The 22378-nt window shown below is 43.4% G+C and overlaps 1 protein-coding gene across 6 annotated transcripts in view; it reads left to right on the top strand.

The window, feature by feature from the left end:
- The window catches only part of LOC120908426 (semaphorin-2A-like), a 292853-nt gene that overhangs the window by 215480 nt on the left and 54995 nt on the right, over nt 1–22378 (top strand). For all 6 annotated transcript variants that reach the window (XM_040319401.1, XM_040319398.1, XM_040319397.1 and 3 more), the window contains one exon: nt 8256–8324. In XM_040319401.1, coding sequence (XP_040175335.1) covers nt 8256–8324 — 69 coding nt within the window. The remainder of the gene's footprint in view (nt 1–8255; nt 8325–22378) is intronic.

A 22378-nucleotide genomic window follows, 5' to 3' on the forward strand; every position in this document is an offset into this window, starting at 1 on the left:
CTTTCCCAACCATCCAACAGACCATTTGCGGGAGAGAAAGCATGTAAATAATAATTTATGCTGATTTCTTCCTGACAGTTCATAATAACTGATTGCGTTCCACCGTTCATCAGAGGCACGGGCAGGATTGGGAATATGCTGTAAGGTGGAGTTCATATGACCGAAAGCCAAACAGTTCATGGCTCATGTGAATCATGTGCTTTGATAAACCTTCGCCCCCTTCACATTCCGGACGATTTCTCTATGCTGCTTTGCTGCACGAGAGATGGGAGCAGAAATTAAAGTCACAATCATTTTTACAACCTCCTCGGTTAATGAATTTTGACAGCTGCGTTGGGATTACGCTTTTCTAACCTCGAATCCGAAGCCGCTCACTGTAGCCTATTTTCGAAACAATCGTCATGATAATGATAATAAATTTGGACAGGATTTTATTTGCTACGCTTCATTGTTTTTCTCTCAGTAGCACACACGTACACACAAGTCATTTTGGGGAGTTTTGGTAAGTCGTAAAACATCTTGGCGAATCGTTGCTTTAGTGGAGCGTGATTTTTTGAAGCAATTTGTTGGTGGAAGCGCCCAAAAACAAGAAGAAAAGTAAATAAAAAGCTATCGCACACGAGAAAGGGATGAAAATTGGTGCTTTGGAGGGGTTTGCTGGTGCTACTCGGAAAAAGCCCATTAAACGCGAAACGCGAAGCAAGAAAAGACATGTTGGAATGTGTCGTTTTGGTTTCTCCTTTCTATGCTGCCGCGTACGTTTTTCGCGAGCATTACACCCGGAGGTCGGGTCAAATTGCACAAAGGCAACTCGCTCCCTTTTTCCCTTTCCTATGTCGCGATGGATTTTTCCCTGTCCTATATCGCAATGGATTGCGGAATAAAAATGATGTATAATAAACGAGTAGCGATAATGCGCGAGGCATAGATTATATGATACGATTTGAATGTGTTGCTTGCACTCTCACTTCTTGCGCCCATTCCCCTATATCGTGTCGTTCGTTAGCAGCGAGGGGCTTGACTGAGGAGTAGGATTTCATATGCCATGATTTTCGTATGGAGAAAGCAGGAGGGGTAGCTACACGTTTCGTCATTCGCGAGTGACAGATTTTACATATATTCCGCGTTTTTTTACGCTACATTCTAATGTTGCCTCCTTCCACGTACGGATCTAAATGCTCTATCCGCACACATTTTACTGCGTGTGTGTGGTTTGTTAGTCAATTTTGCAACAAGAGAAAAACTCTCCCTGAGGAAATTGCAAAAAATGATACACACAGCTCATGTTACAGTTCTGATACGTATGCGCAATGTGTAATAAACCAAGCGTAAGCTCAATTTTCAGGAACATTTTTGCATTATTCTACATCTGTTGATTCATTTCATATCGGTCCTATTGTAGAATGTTGCCATTTTTGTATTTTGAGGAGTTCATCATGTTTATATAGCTATTTTCAGCTTTCAATTGTATTGTAAGAATTGGCATAAAATCGTCTAGTTGAATGTGTATTTTTATATTTCTATCATTAAAATATATCTATCGCAATTCTGGTTTTGACATCACACAATTGATGGACTTTTTCTCTGTATAATTCATTGAAAACAAATTCCATCGCACCTCCTCTAAGCAAACTTAAGACCAGCTTTTACGTTTGATTGCAATTGAATAGCTCAAAGGAAGGATTTGGACCCGCACCATTATCCTTTCAGAGAGCGTACACCAACAACGTTGGTCAACTTCGCTTGGTGTGTTAGCCACAGCTTCTCGTAGTCCCAAACTTGCCACAGAAATTTCGTGTTTAATCCCTCCATGCAAAATTAACAGCGTGTCGAACCAGGTTTTGGTTTAGAGTTCCACCGCTTTGTCATATGCTTTGCCAGCGTGAAAAACGATTATGTCTTTGCTAAACATGGGAAAAGATCACTGTACCACTAGCGCTGGAAGTGTTTTGTACTGAGGCCACAACCACACACTTCACCGAGGTGTGTCATTCAGTGGAACTTTTTTGTAGATTAAGGCCGAGGATTTACTTCATTTTCTTGTACTGCAATTGCTTCCATTTCTTGATGCTCTATTCAATAAACTTACTCGGCCGGTGAAATCTCCTCGCCCGGTTGAGAGTTTTGATTAATGGATTACGTTTTCACACTCGTGCACATAAAGTTTCACATTTTGCGCCTTCTTGCGATCGGACAGCAGCAGACCTATCGCGTACAATCTCGTTCGCGCTGCTGTTGATGGGTGTAATTAATTATTCCACTCCCGGAGGTATTTATTGAGACGATGATTTAGACAAATTTCGACTCCCAAAAAACTCACCGTGCCCGTCGGCAGACAAGAAATTATCCGTTTTCTTGTTCGAATGGTGCTTGCTAACCTCTTTCGATTTCTTAGACACAAACTCACCATCCCGGAAGTCTCTCGAAAGGCATTTTCACTTCGGCCGGTGTGGTGTGATTCTCAATGGGAAACCCATTCTGTCTTTCCCTCCCCTTGCACAAACCCTTGCCCTAAACCGCACCAGGAGGAGTGAGGAACTTTGCAAAGTGCCAACGGGTTCACCCGGAAAACGTGCGCACACCACACAACTTTTCCTTCGCTCGCCTACAGCCGGGCGCACACAAGGTTTTGCAAACAGTCGGCCACAAATTTTCACACCTTTTTCGCTTGCGCTTGCTCTCCCGCGGTCCACTGATTGCTATCTAATTATTTCATTGTGTTTTCCGGGCGGAAGTAACCGGTGCCCCGGCCCAACAGATGGTGGCCGCCAGAAATGGTGGAAATTTTATTTCCCTCATTAAACTGTCAACACACGGGTTTGCCAAAAAAGAGCCTGGCTTCTACGAAAAAAAAATCGCACTCGCGATACACTCGCGCTTACCAATTGTTTACCCCCGATGCCGGTGGGGAAAGGATTTTGGAAGCTTCGGGTTTTTGGCAAAGTTTGCCTCAAGGAACGGATCACACAAAACGGTTGCCGTATGGAAACGTGTGGGTACAAGCGCGTGAACCGATTTTTAACCTTTTGCCCGTGGTGGTGGTAATGGTGGTGAATTTACAGCGCCCGGAGGACTTCAAACATGAACAGAGGTGAAAATTCTATTCTTCGGGCTGTTGTTGTAACCGTAACAAATAACCGAATCCTTTTTTTCTGCGCGTTAATGGTGCTGCGTGCTTACAAGCTTGCGTCCTTACAAGCCGATAGGATCAACTGATCGGTTTATTCCTCGTTGGCAGCAGCCAGCAATTTGCTCGTCTTAACAAAGGCTTAAGCGTGAGTATGTCCTAAAGAAATTTAAAAAAAACACACATTTTGGAACACATTTCTGATTAATTTACAGTTTCGTATTCCTTACCGTTTCCATATCCAACTGTTATTATTGTTGTTTTGTGTCAGAAAGAATGTTCCATTACGTACAATCATATTAACATGAAAAATCATAAAATGTGCAAACGAAGTTTATAATTTTCAAAAAACATTTAATATCCTCAATTCTCCTAAGTACATTTATGACTTCAAGCATGGAATTCGTGTTGTATTCATTTAAATTACTTAACATTACACTTAACAAAAAGCCCCAGTCTTTCCGAATAACAAAAACATTACAGAAACATCAAACACTTTCCTGGCAACTCATTGGAAGAAAAGCTAGGCATCATCATCTCTACTCTGCACACCTTGCACGGGCTGTCTCAAACAGGAACGGGAAGCTTTCTTGTAGGCATAAAATGTGTCTCAACGGTAACATTTTGTGTCTAGCCACCTCCACTCTGTCGCCCGATGGAAAACGCTAAACTAACCTACCATCTGCCTCGACTCGGAAGAAGGCGTACATGGGTAGAAATTAATGCGTATGTAATTAGAAAGCATATTTCTTTCGGGAGTGGCAGCGAGGTGTGAACCGTGAGTGTGTTGTGACCCTCGCAGATGGGACGGTAAACAAGTTTGCAATTTGCAACGATTCTTAATCACAATCACATCTAATTAATGATTTCAATTTATAATCCCATAAGACCCAGATCCCAGGGTGGTGATGGTAAGCAGAAGGGGATGTTAAACACAACGTGTAGCAGCTGAACGGTGGGTAGGCTCTTACTGTCGATATTTGGTAGGCACAAGGTAAAGGAATCATTAGTAAATCAGCAGCGACGGTGACGGTGGTGATGCTGCTGCTGGCGGGTAAAATTCCATCCCAAGGTGTCAAAAGCCCTGACATACCGCGCTGGCTGGGAAACACGTTGGCGTGAAATTTGTTTCTAATTTAATTTCACCCACCAATCACCCCAAGGGCAAGAATCGTCACCGGGAGTTTTCCCATTTGTCAATGGGAAGTATTTTCGGGCGAGTTTTTTTTTGTCTGCCACTTTCTTGCTTCTTTCATTCTAATGACGCACACCTGTCTTGCCTGTCTAGCAGTGTTGGAACATTGGTTGCCTTTGCCTTCGAAATCAGCAAATGTAAACGCTGCAATAAACTCTGACAGAAAAGTGTTTCCGTGTCGAAAATCAGGAGGTCTTTTGAATGATTTTTGCCCTGCAGGCTCACGTTAACACACTTCCGCTGCCACTTCGTACCATCGATGTTTGCGCGATGTTAAAACATCTATGCCTGCTGGAGGACGGAACTGATCTCAAGAGTAATGTTTTCCACTCGTTACAACCACCCCTTCGCATGGAACGGGACGGGACGGGATGGGACGGGGTGGAGATGTAAAACGATGCGTGTGTACAACACAAAAATTCCTAATTTCTAATCGCGAATAAATATTCAACACAAGCCGTGTACACCCTCCAAATGTGGCCAACAGAGGGAAATGCGTCAGGGAAAATCCACCCAAGTCGCCTGCAAACGAAACTGCCAAACGCCCTCGGGAGAAACACTTCCTTACATTTCGGAACTTTACCGACAGTTCGTATGTACCGCAGCGGGTGAAGCAGCATCGGCAGCATCATGCTGGAAAAGAACACGATTTTAATTAGTGTCAGCATTTGTAAAAACTTTTAATAAAGTATTCGTTTGCTTTTCCCTCGCTGCAAAAGTGTGCGGTTTTGTGTGTGTGTGTGTGTTGCGGGGTGCGGGCACGGCGTACGGCCATGTGCTATTGCTTCCCACAGAAGGCAAGCGAGAGGGAAATTCGTCGGTGGCACCGTCTTGCCAGAAAGTCTTGCCCGGGCAGGCGTCGAGGCGGCCCGGTTGCCACGAACAAATGGCGTGAATCCCAGTGAAAGTATTTTTATTCGGGAATTATCGAATTGTTGTTTTCATTTCTGCCATACGTACGGGTGGGAGGGTGTAAGGTTTTAATTAAATCTCTACTTTTCGATCGCTACCAGACAGAACAAGAGCCCGAAGTATCCCAGCGGTAACGGACCAATGCGGTAAACTTGGAATAAATTTACAATATAAATCAGCAAGAGGGTGGGCCTATTGGATCGTCGGCCGGTGCTAAGTGGGAGAAAGAGAGTGTGGTTTGCTGTTTTTACGTGGGTACATTCATTTAATGTTGCTTACTCGATGGACAATAGAAATGCTCTTGAAGGGTGGGTGTTGTGGTGATTACTATTTCAATGGCGATGGTCTTTAGCCAACCGAAAGCCGATTACGTAGGAGGGAGGCGCTGAAAAATTCCCCCGAGGAGTGTAGAACAGGAATACATTACATTAACAGTGTTTCTTTTTCGGTGACATTTGATGTATACACTTGAGTGATGTTACGATTGACTTACAAATAGGTTTGACAAGCAATAAACAATAGCGCTGGGAAAACAATGTTGTGCTAAAGAGAGAGAGCAAGCCGCTCATAATTAAACGAAAACCTTATTTCCCTGTGATTCTTATGATTACATCATTGAAAATCTAATTTATAGAATATAAAGTAATTATGAACATCGTGATGAGAAAATTTTGTCACACAAATTGCATTACTTTAGGCGTTGCGTTGCTCAAGATGCATACTTGCAGGGGTTCGGGGTAGAGAAAGTTTGAACGTTGTGGTGTACACATCGCTAAATGGATTAAAGCCTTTGTCTAAGCAGTGTCATTCCCTAAAAATAGAAAGAACAATTCAGATCTAACTCCCTGTACATGAAAATACTGGGTAATTAAGTTGTGTAAATCTTCTACTGAGCGCCGCGTATATAAGTGAAATAATTGCGGCGTCCTTTATTTGAGTACTAGCCAATTTATACTAACCAATTTATTTGAGTACTAGAAGATTTAAGAATAGAAATCTAATTTCAGCACATTGTAGTCAGTTTATTACGTTTCAAAAATGTTATTTGAATCATGTGTTGATATGTCTACTGCTCAAGAATCACAAAATGCTTTAGTATTCAAAATTCTTGCTCAACAATTCACTATCTTGTTTTAAATATTCCATCTGCGCTGTGAAATCGAATTTCATCCTATTAATAAAGCAAACTTGTATTATTTTTTTCTTCTTCCAACACCCTTGTTTACCCCTATCATGCTAACGAGACGGAGAAGACCGATTTATCACGTTCAGCCAGTTTTCGACTAACACACTGTACACACACAAACACATTTACACACACTGACTATCCAACTACACCAACTCATTATCATCATCGGTTACCGTTCGTGCCGAAGCTGCCGATGTGGAACAAATTAGCAAAACCGGCAAGATATCCTTTCAACGTTTTGCCACCCCGATATTGTTGGTGCAATATCGATGTACCCCGAATACGCTTATCATAACGCTGGAAGCGAAAACGTGCCTTGAAAATGTCACCCAACGAAAAAGACCCTGTCTCACACACACACACATTTACTAAGGAGTTGTGAGGCTGTGTAAAATATCCATCCCAATTTCTAGCGCTGCACCCGTCCCGAGTGCGCGACCCGAGTGGGTGTTGCGGGTTTTTGATTTTCCGATTGGCATTTTCCTAAAATACCATTTTCATTCCACGCCAAAGCGGGCAAACCCTTTTTTCCCGTACAGAGAAGGTATGTTGGATAGGAAGAATTTTACCGTTTTCTACACCACCCAAGCGTAGCAGCCAGGCAGCAGGGCACGGACATTAACGAGTCGCACAGGAAGAGGCGCGCTCGGTTGGGCGACGATAGGGGGGACAAGAGCGTAAAGTTTTTCGGATTCGGTGATGATGATGGTCCTTGAATGTGCACGCTAGAGTGAGTTTTAAAATTTAATTAGGTTCTTTGATTTATTGTAAATTACCTGTCAATTATGCAGGAAGCATGCAGACGTGGTTGGGCGGAGTAGAGCCGTGAGATGGTACAAGGTGGCTGACATCTACCGGGCGATATTGCTGGTGATCAAAAGGAGCTGGTGCTTAGTGATAGTGATTTGATTCCTTAGCAAAAGGACCACGGAAGCCTCAATAAAAATGCAACCTGCGGTGATTACAGACACGTTAACTTGTTTTCTGTAAATGCCACCGCCAATATCCTGGCTGTGATGGGTAATCGATGCGCTAAAGAAATGCTATAAGAACCCTCTAATGCTTCAATCACATCTGACATTTGCTGGTGGTGATGGCACCCCGCCCGCTATTATGGTAAACATTGACGAGTTGGGGATACCATTGATTAGAATAGCATTTCCAAGTGGCTTCAATTAAACTGGCCTTGTCTTTTATATGCCACAGGAGTAATGAAGAAGCGGCCGGCTGCAACTTCCCGTACAGCGATGGTGTGATTAAATAATGAAGCATATCCTTTGGGTTTTGCCGGATGTTGTCATTATCTTCCCACCGGTGGTGGGTGTGATGGCGGAAGAGACGTGGGGAGATCACAAACGCAACCATGGGGAAACAATTTCTCGATCCACGATAATTGTGCCTTCCACTTGAACTCTATCGGCGAGATGGACGGACGGACGGACGGGCACAACAGGAGCAGGTGACCGTTTGCTATTAGTCTGTTTGTTTGTTTGCTGTCGGTAAACAGTTCATCTTCGTTAGCCGTTAATTAGCGATGACATCGTTCTTTAATGCCTCCCCATGCTCTGCCTCCCGTCGCGATATACCTCATTTGCCGTCTCTGGAGATTATCCCATGATGATGGATGCTAGGCTACCGGATTATGAGGGTTTAAGGAACCGGGGCATCATACTGATCCGAGATGATTGTGTGCCGTAGTGCTGTTTCTGGATAGCGTCAAACTCATTCGCAATTACGTAGTGTGCCGAGGGAACACAAAACGAACAAAAACAAATACTGCCAATCGAACTGCTTTTATTGAAACAACGCATTTCTCTTCTTGTTCATTGCAGCGTGACACCATCGTGCTGGACCCGACCAGCTCGGACATTCGCAACTGCGTTTCCAAAGGCAAAAGTGAGGTAAGTACCACAAAGCTTCAAAAGAATGTCTATTGTCGGTTCAAAGGGTTTTCTGCTATGCTGTTTGTGCGAATAATGATTGAACTGTGTCTTCAACTGTAAATATTCCTAAATTTTGATATACGCTGAGAATGCGCTAGAAGATATTCTAGATATTCTTGAGCAATTGTCATCAATACTGCAAAAAGTCTTCTGAATGTATTGTTGGGTCAAAATGATCGGCTACTACCATCCATCTTGCTAGTGGTAAATTCCACAGTACCAATACAATATTTAAACGTAACGTTCGCAGACTCAAAAAAGCTTCTTGAAGCACTACTCCCACCGGTGCACGTTTCCCATACATTGTTAGACATGTTAATAGCCTCAAGAAGAAAAGCAAAAAGGCAGACCTCTGTAATGGTACCCCGTGCCCGTAAAAAAGTGAGAAAACTACATCTCCATTATTTTGCGTTCATTTTGTAGCACCAGATCGGGAGAACAGTTTCTTGTTGCATTTTCTCCTACCAAAGCAGACACTTCTGCCGGGATGTGTCCGTTGCTTTGGGAAGATAAACTTTCTACCATTGTATCATCCGGTTGTCTTCGTGTCGTCTGTCCATCTAGGCGATACTTGCAGCGGGGGGTGAAAGAGCTATTTTTTAGAAAATCGCCCACAATCATCCTCTCCTCCCGATCCAGAAGCACGCAATTGAAGCTTGGGCAACACTACTTTGACTTTTATTCTTTGGTGCGGTGCGCGGCGTCTCACTCACTCTCTTCGCACTTTAAATCAGTGCACCAGAGCAAATAAATTGCAATCTGTCGACCATTTATCTTTTGCGAAGCTGTGGAAATCGCGGGCGGCATGGGATGAAACACGGTGGTACTGGAATCTCAAACTACAACCCCGCAGTGCGCAGTACTAGGAAGAAGCAGATGTTGAACTTTATCTGAATGGTCCAACACACTGTGCCGTTGTGTGTGCCCTCTGCATTATTCCGCACTTCCCACACAGACGACCGCAAACGTCTTGAGTTGGTAAGGCTCCCGAGCATCCAGACGGAAAAGTTCTTTGCGCCTTTAACGATAGGGGAAAAGTCCGTATAAAAAAAAACAAAACACAGGAAGAATGAACTTTTCCCTACCAAATAGACAAGGGTCACAGAGACCCTTAACGAGGAAGTCCAAGACTGCTTAATAGGTATAGGTGCGAAAGGAATAATTCTTCGAAACACGTACTCTCAGGAAGTGCTAGGAATTGTACAGCAACAAAAAATGTACATAACCTTCAAGCAAACTCCAGTGTTCTAACCTTACGGACGTATCCCATCAATTGTTCTTTTTAATGGTGGTTATAGCACCCGAGCCGTGGTATGTGCGGTATGGGGAGGCAGCATCCCGATTGTTTCTGAACCGTTTTTGCAAAACAAACTAGTTACGAAGCAGCGCGTAAGGATGGGATAATATAAATTTTCAACTAAACTTTCTCCTTGCTTCCTTCCTGCTCGGTGGAGAAATTTGCGCAGTTGCTTAAAGCGTGCGATGCTTTGACGCACGGAGCTGGGTGGGAGCAGTTCATTTGCCATTGAAATATGTAGCTATAAGAAATCACATCTCCGAGACGAGAAATTGCTATGAAGAAGTTTCAGGCAGAAAACACGTATCTTTACGATTGAATTTCAACAAAGACAGACGATCCACTTCCTACCTTGAACAGATCTTTGGTACGTGAAAGCATCCAAAGTCCAAAGGTAAATGTTATGCCACTTCTCCTGGCTTCAATCAATAATCCATGCTTGTGGAAGAGGAAAAGGAATCGTTGCCAACGCCAGCAAACTGAGAGGATACAAGTGCGTTCTTAACCCAAAGACTGTGTGACTCTCGCCCGTGTATCCCCGGAAGTGTAAGTGGGACCTTCACACGCATCTACGCATCCGGTGCGGTTCCATCTCTGATTCCAGCACTCTACAAACCCCCTAATCCATGCCGCCGGGAATCGTGGGGGTGATCATTTTGCCTCCGTTCATGCATACCGGGCATGCAGTGCTAGTGCTCCGGGGTTTTGTAGTAGGTGTAGTGGCTGAAATCTGAAAACCATGACGGTAATAACCAACCCATCTCCCCACCACCAGTAAGACGGCAAGAGTTTAGCAGGGAATGGAAGATCAAGTCTGCGACACGGAAAGTTAAAATATTTACTCAATTGTCTCGTGGAATTTATGGTACGATGTGTGCTAATTTATGTGCCTGTCCGTAAATACCACATCTCTTACAAGACACATACCCACGTTTGCGAGTGTGTACTGCTGGCATGTTACGGTCGACCGGGCCTAGATGGCGAAGCTGCACGCACCCCGGGGAAAGGACATGGGTCTGGAAATGATGATGACGCGAGGATATTGGAGACATACCTAGACCGAAGGCAAGGCTTCCGGAGTCGATCGTGCTGGACATGGGACAGAGGTGAATGCGGTTTATTTCGCGTGGTATGGAGTATGATTGTGGTTTGTACATCACTTTCGAGTAATGTATGCGCTGGTGTGTTGAGCGGACGAACAAAGCTGTGAATTGATTTTTAAGCTGTATTACACGCCTGTGCTATCCCAACGCTAAACAAAATATACATCTAATCCTACAACACAGCACACAATATAATGGGGCTCATGTACGTGTACAAGTACATGATTTAAATCTCCAAAGCAGAGCATTCCTTAAAGCATCTCCTGCTCCCGCACGAATGCTGAAACGATTGTCATGTTATCCGTGCATTGTTCTAATGGCAAACAGACACATAAAGCATTCTTTATTTCGTTTGCTATCGTTGGATCGATTCCTTCACTTCCGGGGCATGAGTCATCTCGCCGGTTCGCTCTATCTATCCTGCAAGCTGTGCTGCTGCTTATGCATGCGTAACATATGTATTTCTTGTTTTATCCGATCCTGATTCATAGAGTAGTGCAGTGCAGGCGGGATTGGCTTTTCGGAAAAGATATCTAGTTTTAGACATCTTTATGGGTGTGCACATCAGGGAGAGAGGGCGCCGTAGCCGGGTTGTGACGACGATATTTGCGTCCAATTGGAAAGGCATTTGTGTTCCCCTGCGCTTTCTCTCTCTCTCTCCACCCGATGGCTAATATTGTAGACTGTCAGACATTATTGACGCAAAACTCTCTCTCTCTCATCACCGTGTTTCCGAGATACGAGGTTACGATTTTGCACCCGGACTTGGTCAGCAGATTTTTGTGTACAGTCTTGTTTTTCTTTAACCCCACCCAAGCGCTTGATTTTAACGTCGCTCGACACAATTCTGTCAGCACTGATTTTCATACAAATTTGAATCGGAAGTAGCTGGACAAAAATTCCAACTCCAAAGTCTGTTTATCGCAGGAGGAAGCTAGCTAGGCGGGGTCGATCCCACTGTTCGGGCCACACAAAAGTCAGTCATTGTGACGCTATCGGTTTTTCGATGTCCATTTCCGGGCTTCTTGAATCGACCAACGCTCCGACATTAGTGAACCCGATGGTGGTGGTGGTGGAGGACGTAGATATAGTGATGTATGATTGTGTCCCCGTACCCAATTGTTGCGAACTTTATCCGCCCTTAAAAAGATGGCATATCACCCTCTCGTTTGGCTCGGGGTGGGTACCTCACTTTATTTAATCTGGTCGTTAAGTTTTATGTAGATGAATGCAAAATTCTGAAAACACTAGTAAAGGGGACGTTTTAAGCAAAAGAGCCGGTCAGTCAGCAAGATGCTTGCAGAAGGGAACGAACTCAATCGATAAAGAGTCGCTGGTATGGATCAAGTTTGCAGATATTCATTTGTGTGCTGCTGCTGGCCCGGAAAAGCAGTCATTTCGATGGTTCTCTGGTCGCCCGGTTTATGATGGCACCCGGGATCGGGATGAATAGAGCCATCGCCTCGAACACGAACTCGAAGCTGCTCTGTATTGGCATGAAACTTTGCCCATGAAAATCATTTAACGCCAGTACGTCAGATCGCTTCTGACTTTTGAAGCATGTGTTATGTGGGGTCTGATTTTTGTTTTTCGCCCCCTCAAAAATTGTATCGAACAATTTGTGTTACAAACCAGCCACCCTCCGCGTCCAAAATCCAACCGCACATTCCGCACTCTCTCTCTGCAAAATAGGCGGAAGTTTTGTGGCTTTTTTCGGAGCAAAAGTGGAGGGAGCTTATTGCGGAAGACTACTCAAACTTATCGCATAAATCGTGCCATACTAAATGAACAGTGACGTACCCTGGTACGATGGTGCAGGGACGGAAGGACCCGGTCGGTCGGTTACGATTCGGGGTTGAGACTAATGGAACGCGTGTTATTCTGCTGCTGCTGCTGCTGCTGCTGCTCTTGAAAGGCTGGGATGGGATGGTAGCAAATTTATGAACTACTAAATTGAAAATTATTTCCCGATAAGCAGCTCAGGGCACGAAATGCGCGAGGCACCCGCGAGGCAGAAGGGGTACCTATCGAGCAAAAGTTAATCACATTGAACATAAATTATGCTGCGCGTCCGTTTTTTGCTACCGTCCGTTGGTTTGGGTAGGAACGTGTACGAAAATAAACGATTTGTGACAAGTGTAAGGAAACAAAATATCACTTTTTTCGTGGGTTGAAACCGATTCCGCGCTCTGCGTTGTTGTGGTAGATCGATTTATATCGGGAAGCATAATTGAACCTGTTTTTATGGAGTGAAATGAGCGGGGATCTTCGACGTATCGATTGCAACTGACGAGCTATTTAAGATGTAACGATACTCGTGTTGTTTGAAGATGTTTTTTGCAACTTTTTTTCTTTGTGTGTGGTTCAAAATCATTTTGAAGAGTTACAAACATTGTTGTGAGAGTGCAACCTGAAAACAGCTATGAATATATTAGAAAGATTCATACAATAAATCATGATTCCTATTTCAACGTTCATACTGTCCTTTATGCATCGACCATTCTATAGGTCCCATCTTATCCCACAGCAAGACCCAACATCATTTACCATGTAGACGAATTTCATTTCTCTCATTGGAATAGGCCTGCCCCCAACGGGGTTTGGTGGATCGTTTTCGGGGACATAGCAATGACGCTGCGAAATGTCTTCATTCACGATGACCACCCGTCGCATTGTATCACTAGCCTCATCATCATCATCATCACCTCATAGCAGGGCTTGTAAACACGCCGATATCTTACACGATGTCGTAAATAATTCACGCCGGGTTAGATAAGAAATGCGTCAGTCATACACAAGTCGTTCTCGCCCAACCCATTGTAAACCGTTGCCCTCCCAATACGGGCCACGGTGTACCAGTGTGTCTCAAAGGATTCCGGGGACAAGAATGTCTACCGGACATGTTGAATCGAGCGAAATCCTTAGGATCAGTATAATACCGAACGACAGAAGCATCTTTACCGAATGGAATACTTCGGTACGGGGCTGCTGGCAGACTGCTGGTCATCAAAGTAGTATCATTCACCCTTCTTCAGGCCACTCAACGGTGGTGTGTACGGTGCTGAAGTGGTACTAGCAATGATTGTGGTCAAGGATCTTTGCCGGCCACTGCTAAATGCGGCACTCCTTCGCACAAAGCTACTCTATCCTCGATTGAATGTGTGTTTCGCATCAAACGAAGGAATGCAGAAGATGGTATTTACTTGCAGTCGAGTAACGACCCCGTTTTGGTTACAGGACCGGAGGAAGTCTCATTAAAATTCATTGACGTTAATAACTGTTGCCTCGGATGGTGTCCGTCTCCATCTTCCGCTGTAGTAAGAAACGCAGTATCTTTGTAAAGGGGAAGCAAACTAGTGTAGTATTCCCCGTTTGTGGTTGCTATATGTGGAAGAAATCACTCTCATCGTCATGATTTCTATTTGCTTCAACTCTCTGTGGTTGGTTTCATTATCGTTTTTAACGGTAGCTAGCCCTTACGCCTGTTAAAACCGTTTTATCCCTGCCCATTCATCCGACGACAAGCTCCTTTACACTCGATGAAAAGTCGGTCGGTCAGATGCATGAATTGATTAAAACTTTGACACGTCCACTCTCTATATCAACAAACCGGTGGGTGGTGTTGGCCTCCTGCACACATGCAAGTGCTAAAGTGCAATGATTCGTACTTGATTTAAATTTTTAATCACTCAACCAGCAGTGTGTGCGCGTCTATGTATCTATCTGCATGCATGTTGCACTTGTCATGAAAAGGTTACACACGTGCAGCAGAGGATAAGCTGAGAGGCAGAAGTTAGTTTATTCGTACAATCTGATTTATCCTACATTTTTTATGCATGTTAATAGACACGGTTTGTGGTTGCGGGTGCTTTCTACCCTTTCTGTGGTACTGAAATTTCTACCCACATCATTGTTCAAACTTGAAAGCACTCCCCAAAAGGTACAGATCAAACTTTGTAGCCGAAAAATGTTGCATGCTTCATTGGTGCAAAGGAGGAGGGAAGGATCTGGTGAATGAATGTCAAATTTTAAGGTGATTTTAAAAGCAAATCTATGTTTTGCTGCGTTGCCGTAGTAGGTTGATCGGGACAGTGTTGTTTCATTAAACAATTTACCAAATAGTACACAGCCATGTGGTCAAAAAGGTTCGACCCGAAAAGTGTTTCACCAACTATGTGTAACACAGGGTGGCCTCAACATGGAACAGATGTTTGCTTGTACTATTCCAAATAGTTCGAAGAGCGTCGATAGTCAACATAAAAACTTGTTAAGAATTTTTTGATTTCGCTTTTTTAAGAGACTTGCTTGATTGTTTGATGTATTGATCCTTTAGTAATTGGGTAAATTCCAAAATTATTCTTAGTATTCACGCCACTATGTCGATATGAAACGAAAGGCGCAGGCATAGCCGAATAAAAATAGTAAAAACATAATTTTCGTCTAGAATTACATAAGTAGAGACTAAATTTCATCGAAAGATTACACTCCATTTTTGATAATCACAATTGACTCCGTTACGTTAAAACTATGTACAAAATCTCTTTGCTGCATTGTGAATGTTGCAAAATTATATATACAATACATTTCCGTTCCAAAACTTGGAAATTTTAACACAATGAATCAAGGAGTAAGAGTACTCATACAGTCCCTGTAAAGATACATAAAAATCGCATAAGTTACACGACTCGCACGCTTTTTTTCCAACCCGTTGCACCCATCTGCCCATTGTAAAACGGCACTATTTATATTTACTCGCACGATAGTGGTTTTGCGCCCTTTTCGGGTGTGCGCAAATGGAAAAAAAACACTGTGGCGGCAACCATCCAGCGCCGCGTTGTGCAAGTAATGTGTGTGAGTGCGTTTGTAAATTTGTGTTTGGTATGGTATGCAAATTTGCAAAATATTTTAATTATTCCACTCCGATAGTAAAATGGTTGGCCGGCTGCTGTAGGGCCCTGGGTACGTGTGTGTTTCAGCATTTGCATCGTATATGCATGGATGCAACGCTGCACATTTGCTCACGGAACCATAAACAAAATCGGATGTAGGTCAATGGAACTTGCCCCACGTATCTCTCCCACTTCAACGAGAAGCAGTGAGAAAGTGAAGGGAGGAATAGTCAGTGTGTCCTGTACGACGTGTTGTTGGTTTCAAAATGTTTTAAAATTTTGGTACATTACAAATTACATTTATAGTGAACGTTTTGTGGAGAGGAGGATGCTGAGGGATGCGTCATTTGAAGGACGCTAAAAAAAGCGTAACGCACGGGGAGATTTAAAAAAATACAGCGTGTGGCTTGATACAAATGTAAATCCCACGTTTGAGTGAATGAAGATTAAAGGAGGATGAAGCTGCATAGAACCCGAAATAAAATGAAAAAAAAAAACTAACCTCAATTCCACAACGCACCCAAAAGTGAGGTTGCACTTTGTTCATAAAAAACATACAAATTGAAATGTACTTCTGCATATTGCGACGTGCATGTGTGTCTGTTCATATGATGCAAATGAAATGTTATTACTTTATGTGTGGGATACATCGGATGCATCCAACAGTTTGTATGGTTTTGTATCCTGTTTCGAACACAATTTGTGTTGTTTTAAATGCAGTGCGTAGTCAATAGAACTCGTGCTCCGGAAATGTATTTTCTATGTTTCGGTTTGTTTCGCTGCTGTGTCTTGCTTTGGGCACAAATGCTCATGGTACACATCATGTTGACATGAATAGAGAAAGTACAAAAAAGGCTCATAAGTCTGATTTTGTGGTTGTACAGAAAATCAACAGCACAGATTCACAGATTTTTCGTATTTAAGGTACTTGTTGAATTATTTACTTAATACTGCAAATAGTTTGTTCACAATTTTACACTATCGGAAATAGCATATCAAAAGCGAATAAATAGGATTTAAGATGAATTAAAAGAATAATATTCGTGTAATTTTAAACATGTTATTGTAAAACGTCAAATAAAATCCAAACAATTAGAACAATTTATCGAAACTATGTATCCTGTTAGAATATAAAACAGTAGGCATTTCTTCATCTAAACCTGAAGCTCTTTAAACTTATTTGTCCCAGGCTCAAACAAATGAAAAGCACAATAAGTGCATGCTCCCAACGATTTAACCCATCGTCTATCCGAAGCTTCTAATTCAATCAACGAGCAATGGATTAATTCAAGATTTTCATTAAACAATCAATGCAATTACGGTTTGATTGTCGAATACTCAGTCGTCGTTTATCCTCACCAGGGAACAGCTCAGCCCTCTCGGCAGCAAGTAAAACGTATTGCATGCAGACAGTTGTTGCAATCGACAATGACTTTGGATATGGAAATTAATTTTAAAATATTGCTCTCAAGGCACACAGCGCCCCGTGCTTTCTTCACTTCTGATCCGGTTCGGGTGCGGATCCGTCGTGTACCACACTTAGGGGACATAGTAGCATTGTCCTTGGGAAATGGAATCAAGTTACGGTGCTATGCAAATCAACATTCATAATTGAAACACACATTTCAGCACGCTCGCGCTGACACAAACAGACACAGACACAGACACACAGTTTCTCCTGGGGATCATATCAAAGCTCACACTGGAGAGAACAGCGCCTAGGCGTAGAAAAGGTCAGACACACATTAGGTGATTGAAATTTATGCTTCAATGATTATTAAGGTGCTTGCAGAACGTGATCATAAACGCTTCAACACTTGTTCGTGTGTGTGTGTGTGTGTGTGTGTATGTGTGCACGCACTCAAAGTTTTGCATTATTGTACGAATGAAGGAGGCGCACGTTATGTACGTTTATGATGAGCGGTAAACCACACCCTGTCTACATACAGATACTCTTGAGGCCACAGCGTGCTGACGCTGGGCAAAGCTCTTCCACGTGCTGTTTTCCGATGATTTCGCGCCAGAACTTTTGGCTGATGCTGCTCACAATAACAAAAAAAAAATTGCACACGCAACGACATTTGTTCGCCCTTGTTTTCTAGGCACGTTTTTGGTCCCGTTCCGCCGGCAGGTAGCTAGGCTGCTCCACGCATCCATTTCTCCACGCGGGACACGTAGGCTTGTTCGCTGGAGAGGCAATATGTATTATATATTGCTTACAACATTCCTTTCCGATACCAATGATGCCAATTTTTCGCTTCTCATTCTCGGGCCGTACCGTACCGGCGGGATGCGTTGGTGAACCGATTGGTAAAAATTCAAATTTTGCCGACCGTGTTACACGAGTAAAAATCAATTTACCAGCATGACTGGTGGGAAAATCGACACTCGCGCAAGCGGTGTGTGTGTGCATATGTTGACACCAGGAATTTTGTCGACGGTGTGAGCCTCTCTCCCTCTCTCTCGCTTCTTGGTGCGTTCTAACCGAATCATTACGTACGGATAACGCGATGACTTTGACGGTAAAAGAGGGAGCCCAGCTTACCCACGAAAAAAAGGAAAAAAAAATAACCCCACGCACTTGCCAAACGGTCACGATCATTCTACACACGCACATACACGCTTGCTTGTCTCACAATTGCCTCTTAAAACACACAACACCACACGCCAGTAGAACAAATGCCTCCGTGGTAGCGGAAAACTCACATCCCTTCGGTGTGCTTTGTGTGTGTGTGTGTGTCGCGCTGGGGGTGCTTCACGGCACTTTTGTGCAAATCGGTACGTTCTTCTGCGGAAATTGGTTTAGTTTTCTAGACACGCACGCACACGCCTGTTGGAGTTTCTTTCTCAGTTTTACCTCTTCCCCAGGACAACTCCCTTTGGAGCAAGCAAACATTTAGAATAAGAGTAAGAGAGAGAGAAAAAACGTATTGAGCACATTTTTCACCCAACAAAGAATGCATGAGGCGGCCGGCTTACTACCACCACCTCCCTGCTGTTTCGATCGTGAGTAGGTTCTTCAAGGTCTTGCCCAGGAAATCGAGAACTCATTTTGAGTATATGTGGCTTCGTTTCTTTTTGCTGTCCCCCAATATTTCGTTTTATCTTTGCTCCGCGTGGGCCACAAAAGGGGTGAGCTTTCTTCTATTTTGTGTACACCGGAAAGCACAGAAAACCTCCCCAATATGTTCCATCTTGCGTGTTTGTGTGATGCTGATGCTTCCGCACTGTCCACCGCCACAGCAAGAACAATGGGCAAGAATTTGCTTTGAAGAAAAGTTCTCCTGACTGGACCTGGTCCTGACTGGAAATCTCGCTGACTCATGTACAAATTGCCCGCAAAAAACCCCCGGTGATGCCCTGTTCTTTTTTTGTGCTCAACTCTTCTTTCTAGCATTCATTCGTGCATTGTTTTCAAAACGTGTTTGCCAGTGTTCGCCAACATCCTTGGAGCGCGTCGTGAGTGTTTGGAAGTATTTTATGTACCAAAAAAAAAACAAAAGGCATATGAAATTCTTGTGGGCGCTCCAGAACCAATACGGTTTCCGTTAGGTGTGTGGGAATAGAGTGAAACTTTGCTCTGTTTCCATCAAACACAGCTCCCCCGAGCAATGATCAAACGATGATGGTGTTCTTTTATATTGTCGCGTTTCCCCCAATATTCCTTTTGTCCCAGATGACAGACAAAATGCGATCGTGTGAACGGGCTTCCGGTGGTATTTGTTACTACCGGAAATGGGTTCAGAAACCCAACCAAGCGCCAACGTTACGGAACCGTAAGTGTGGCCGATCAAACTGCTCGATCGAGTTCTTTGTTTTGTTGTTTGGCCTTTTCGCGGGAAAGATAAAACCTGTTAGTGATCAAAACAATTAGGTTCTAGTTTTTGTTAAACAAACACAATAACCGACACGCTGAAAGGAATCAGTGGTGAGTAAAACATTAATCATTGAATGAAGCAACGGATAAAAACGACGGACCATAACTTGAAGATGATGTGCTGGAAGTGTGCATTTTCAACCTCCCTACTCAAGCCTTGTAAAAGCTAACAAAATGCAACACGACAATTGTTCACGCTACTACGTGTCGAGTAAGCGTGGTGTTTGGTAGAGTGTTTCGTGACCTAAGTAACAGTATTCTGGCCTTACTAGGTTAAGGAAACGAAGGTAGCTGTTCTTAATGTTTATGCTGCAGTGTTATTGTTTGTTGACGTGTTACTGCAAGCGAGGAATCCAAGGCCAACGTTCACGCCTTCACGTGTCGAGATGTTTACTAGCGTAGACTCAACTGGAACATGAATTTTAAATTGGATGGATTTATACAAACAACATGTTTGGTGCACATTTCATCATTGAACTTATAGAACTAGATTGTAGACGTGTGTGTAGTGAAATTCGTGGAATGAAATTATACTATAAAATCAAATACTTAAAAACAAAGACAAAGTTTCAACAAGTGAAAGAGAAAAGATCAATAACTAGGTTCTTTTTATAAAATGTGGCATAAAACACTTTAACACTATTATTCAAACCCGTTTACTAAGCGCTACAAAAAAAAGAACAAATTATTTCCTAACAGCAGCTCCTCCTTATCGCATGTGCAACAGCTGCTACTAAAGTAATTATTTAAAATCCCATTACTCAGCTTGTATTTGACTGCAATCGAGAAGGGGAAAAAACCAGCAAACATATCGCTCCCAAAACAATCATCACTGTACGACACGCAGCGCCAGTGCTTATCAGCAATCCAATCCAATTAAAATCATTTACATCGCGTTGGCTGCCCCCTTACCCTGTGTATGCCTATTTTCGACCATTTGGATACCCCATTTGGGGAGGAACGACTCACCGAACCGAAGGCCATTTCAAGTGGTGCTGCTAAAGTAGCTGGAAATTATGCACACGACCAGCAGGGGAACCGTATACACAGCACACATACGCAGTTGAGCAACCGTAAACCGTCAAATGATCGACCTAAAAGGGTACACAAAGGACACATCGTGGTGGAGCAGTGTAGTTCGGCACTCAGTTTCATGCTACGTTCATGCCCACTAGTGTCCACTCCAACGAGCTTTTCCGAGCGGACTGTGTCCCGTTTGGTACAATTAAAGGAAATGAAGGATTTGTTTAGCGGCAATCAACTGCGGGGTAAATGTTTGCCACTTTGATATCGTTGAAACTGCACAAACGACCGTAAATAGTCAAACAACATCAGCGAAATTAGTCATTGTAGAGGTGAAGCTAAGACTACAGTTCGTATTCATTATTTTCGGTCAATCATTTCCCAATAAATGGTCAGCTTTTAAATAGATGCACAATAATTATTTCGGCCACTAAAAGAGCTTTTAGTAAATTGAGATATTATTGTTCTGTATCTAGTATACGAATGAATCTAAAATAAGCACTATAAAAATGAATTCTTTAGTATATTTTGGGATGATACTGTTTCATTGGATTCTAAGAATCTGATGAACGAAAAAAAAGGCTCCTCTCCAACAAAACGCTACGAGCAAATGGAAGGGATTTCGCTGTGCTTAAATAAAAGATAAAATCTAGCCAACATTCATCTCTGATGGTTTGATACGCCAGAAAATTGCCTCAAAATTCCATAAACTGGCATTAAGACAACACATTTCGCTTCTCGCGCCGCACTTACTCGCGACGCTGTATCTTTTACGTGCTCGATCTGTCCCAGTCCCAAGACTTCGCATCGAGCCGAGGCGGGGCCAACATCTCGATGTGCAAAGAAAAAGAGCTTATAAAGTAATTTCATGATTACGTAAGGATTCACGAACCTCCTTAGCACTTCACCTACGGTATCGTGCACCGTACAGGCTGGCGTTTCTTCGCGCTCTCTACCTACCCTTAAGCCATCAATTTGCGCTGCGATAAATTACATTTTCCCATCCGCAAGAGTCCTGCCAACCAAATGTAAGGGGTAAACGTGTAAGGACCTTCCTCCTCTTGTGTTACGCAGTACGTGGAGAGCGGAGGGAGTAGGACTCTCTCTCTATCTCCCATTGCGAAAAGAGGTGCGATGGCGTTGGTTGGAATATTGCAACGTTCAAAACAAGCAGAGCACTCGTGTGACAGCTAAATACACTCCACGCTAAGGCGATTCACTTCCGATACGTTCCAACGAGAGTATATCAACGAGAGGCTATGGTGAAGCGGTGGGGGACAAAGTGGGTAAAGCTGCTACACAGCACGAGTGGTAATTTTGTTTGTACTTTATTGTGTGATCTTTCGCGTTGCGTGCCGACGAAAGGCGGCGCCCTAAGGCATGTGCAGAAGGCTCCGGTCGAGCCTAGTCAGGGGAAGAAAATTCCCGTACCTGTATGTAGCCTAGCGCCTCCCAGAGCTTTATACCCCTCGCACACACACATGCAGGATCTATGTTACTGTTCGTAAAACAAAGAAAAGTCGCTTACCCTTTGCGGGGACCATAAAAAAAGGAATAACATGTTGAGAATCTTTTTGAACTCGCAAAACCTTTTAACCATCGTATCGCGGCCAAGCTCGAAATTGTTCCAGTGAACGAGCTTATGATGAAACTCCGCGTGCCGGCATCTCTACAATTATCAACCAAGCGTACCTGCATATTAGGAGCGCACTGTGGGAAAACCATATGCGTCATAGGAAGCCAAATTAGAGGACGGCACATTGCTTCCAGGTATTGTTAATTTTGCAGCAAAATTTGCAAAATGCTTCAAAAAAATAAAGAGT

This window comes from Anopheles arabiensis, chromosome 2, assembly GCF_016920715.1.
Source record: "Anopheles arabiensis isolate DONGOLA chromosome 2, AaraD3, whole genome shotgun sequence".
In the NCBI taxonomy this organism is placed as follows: domain Eukaryota; kingdom Metazoa; phylum Arthropoda; class Insecta; order Diptera; family Culicidae; genus Anopheles; species Anopheles arabiensis.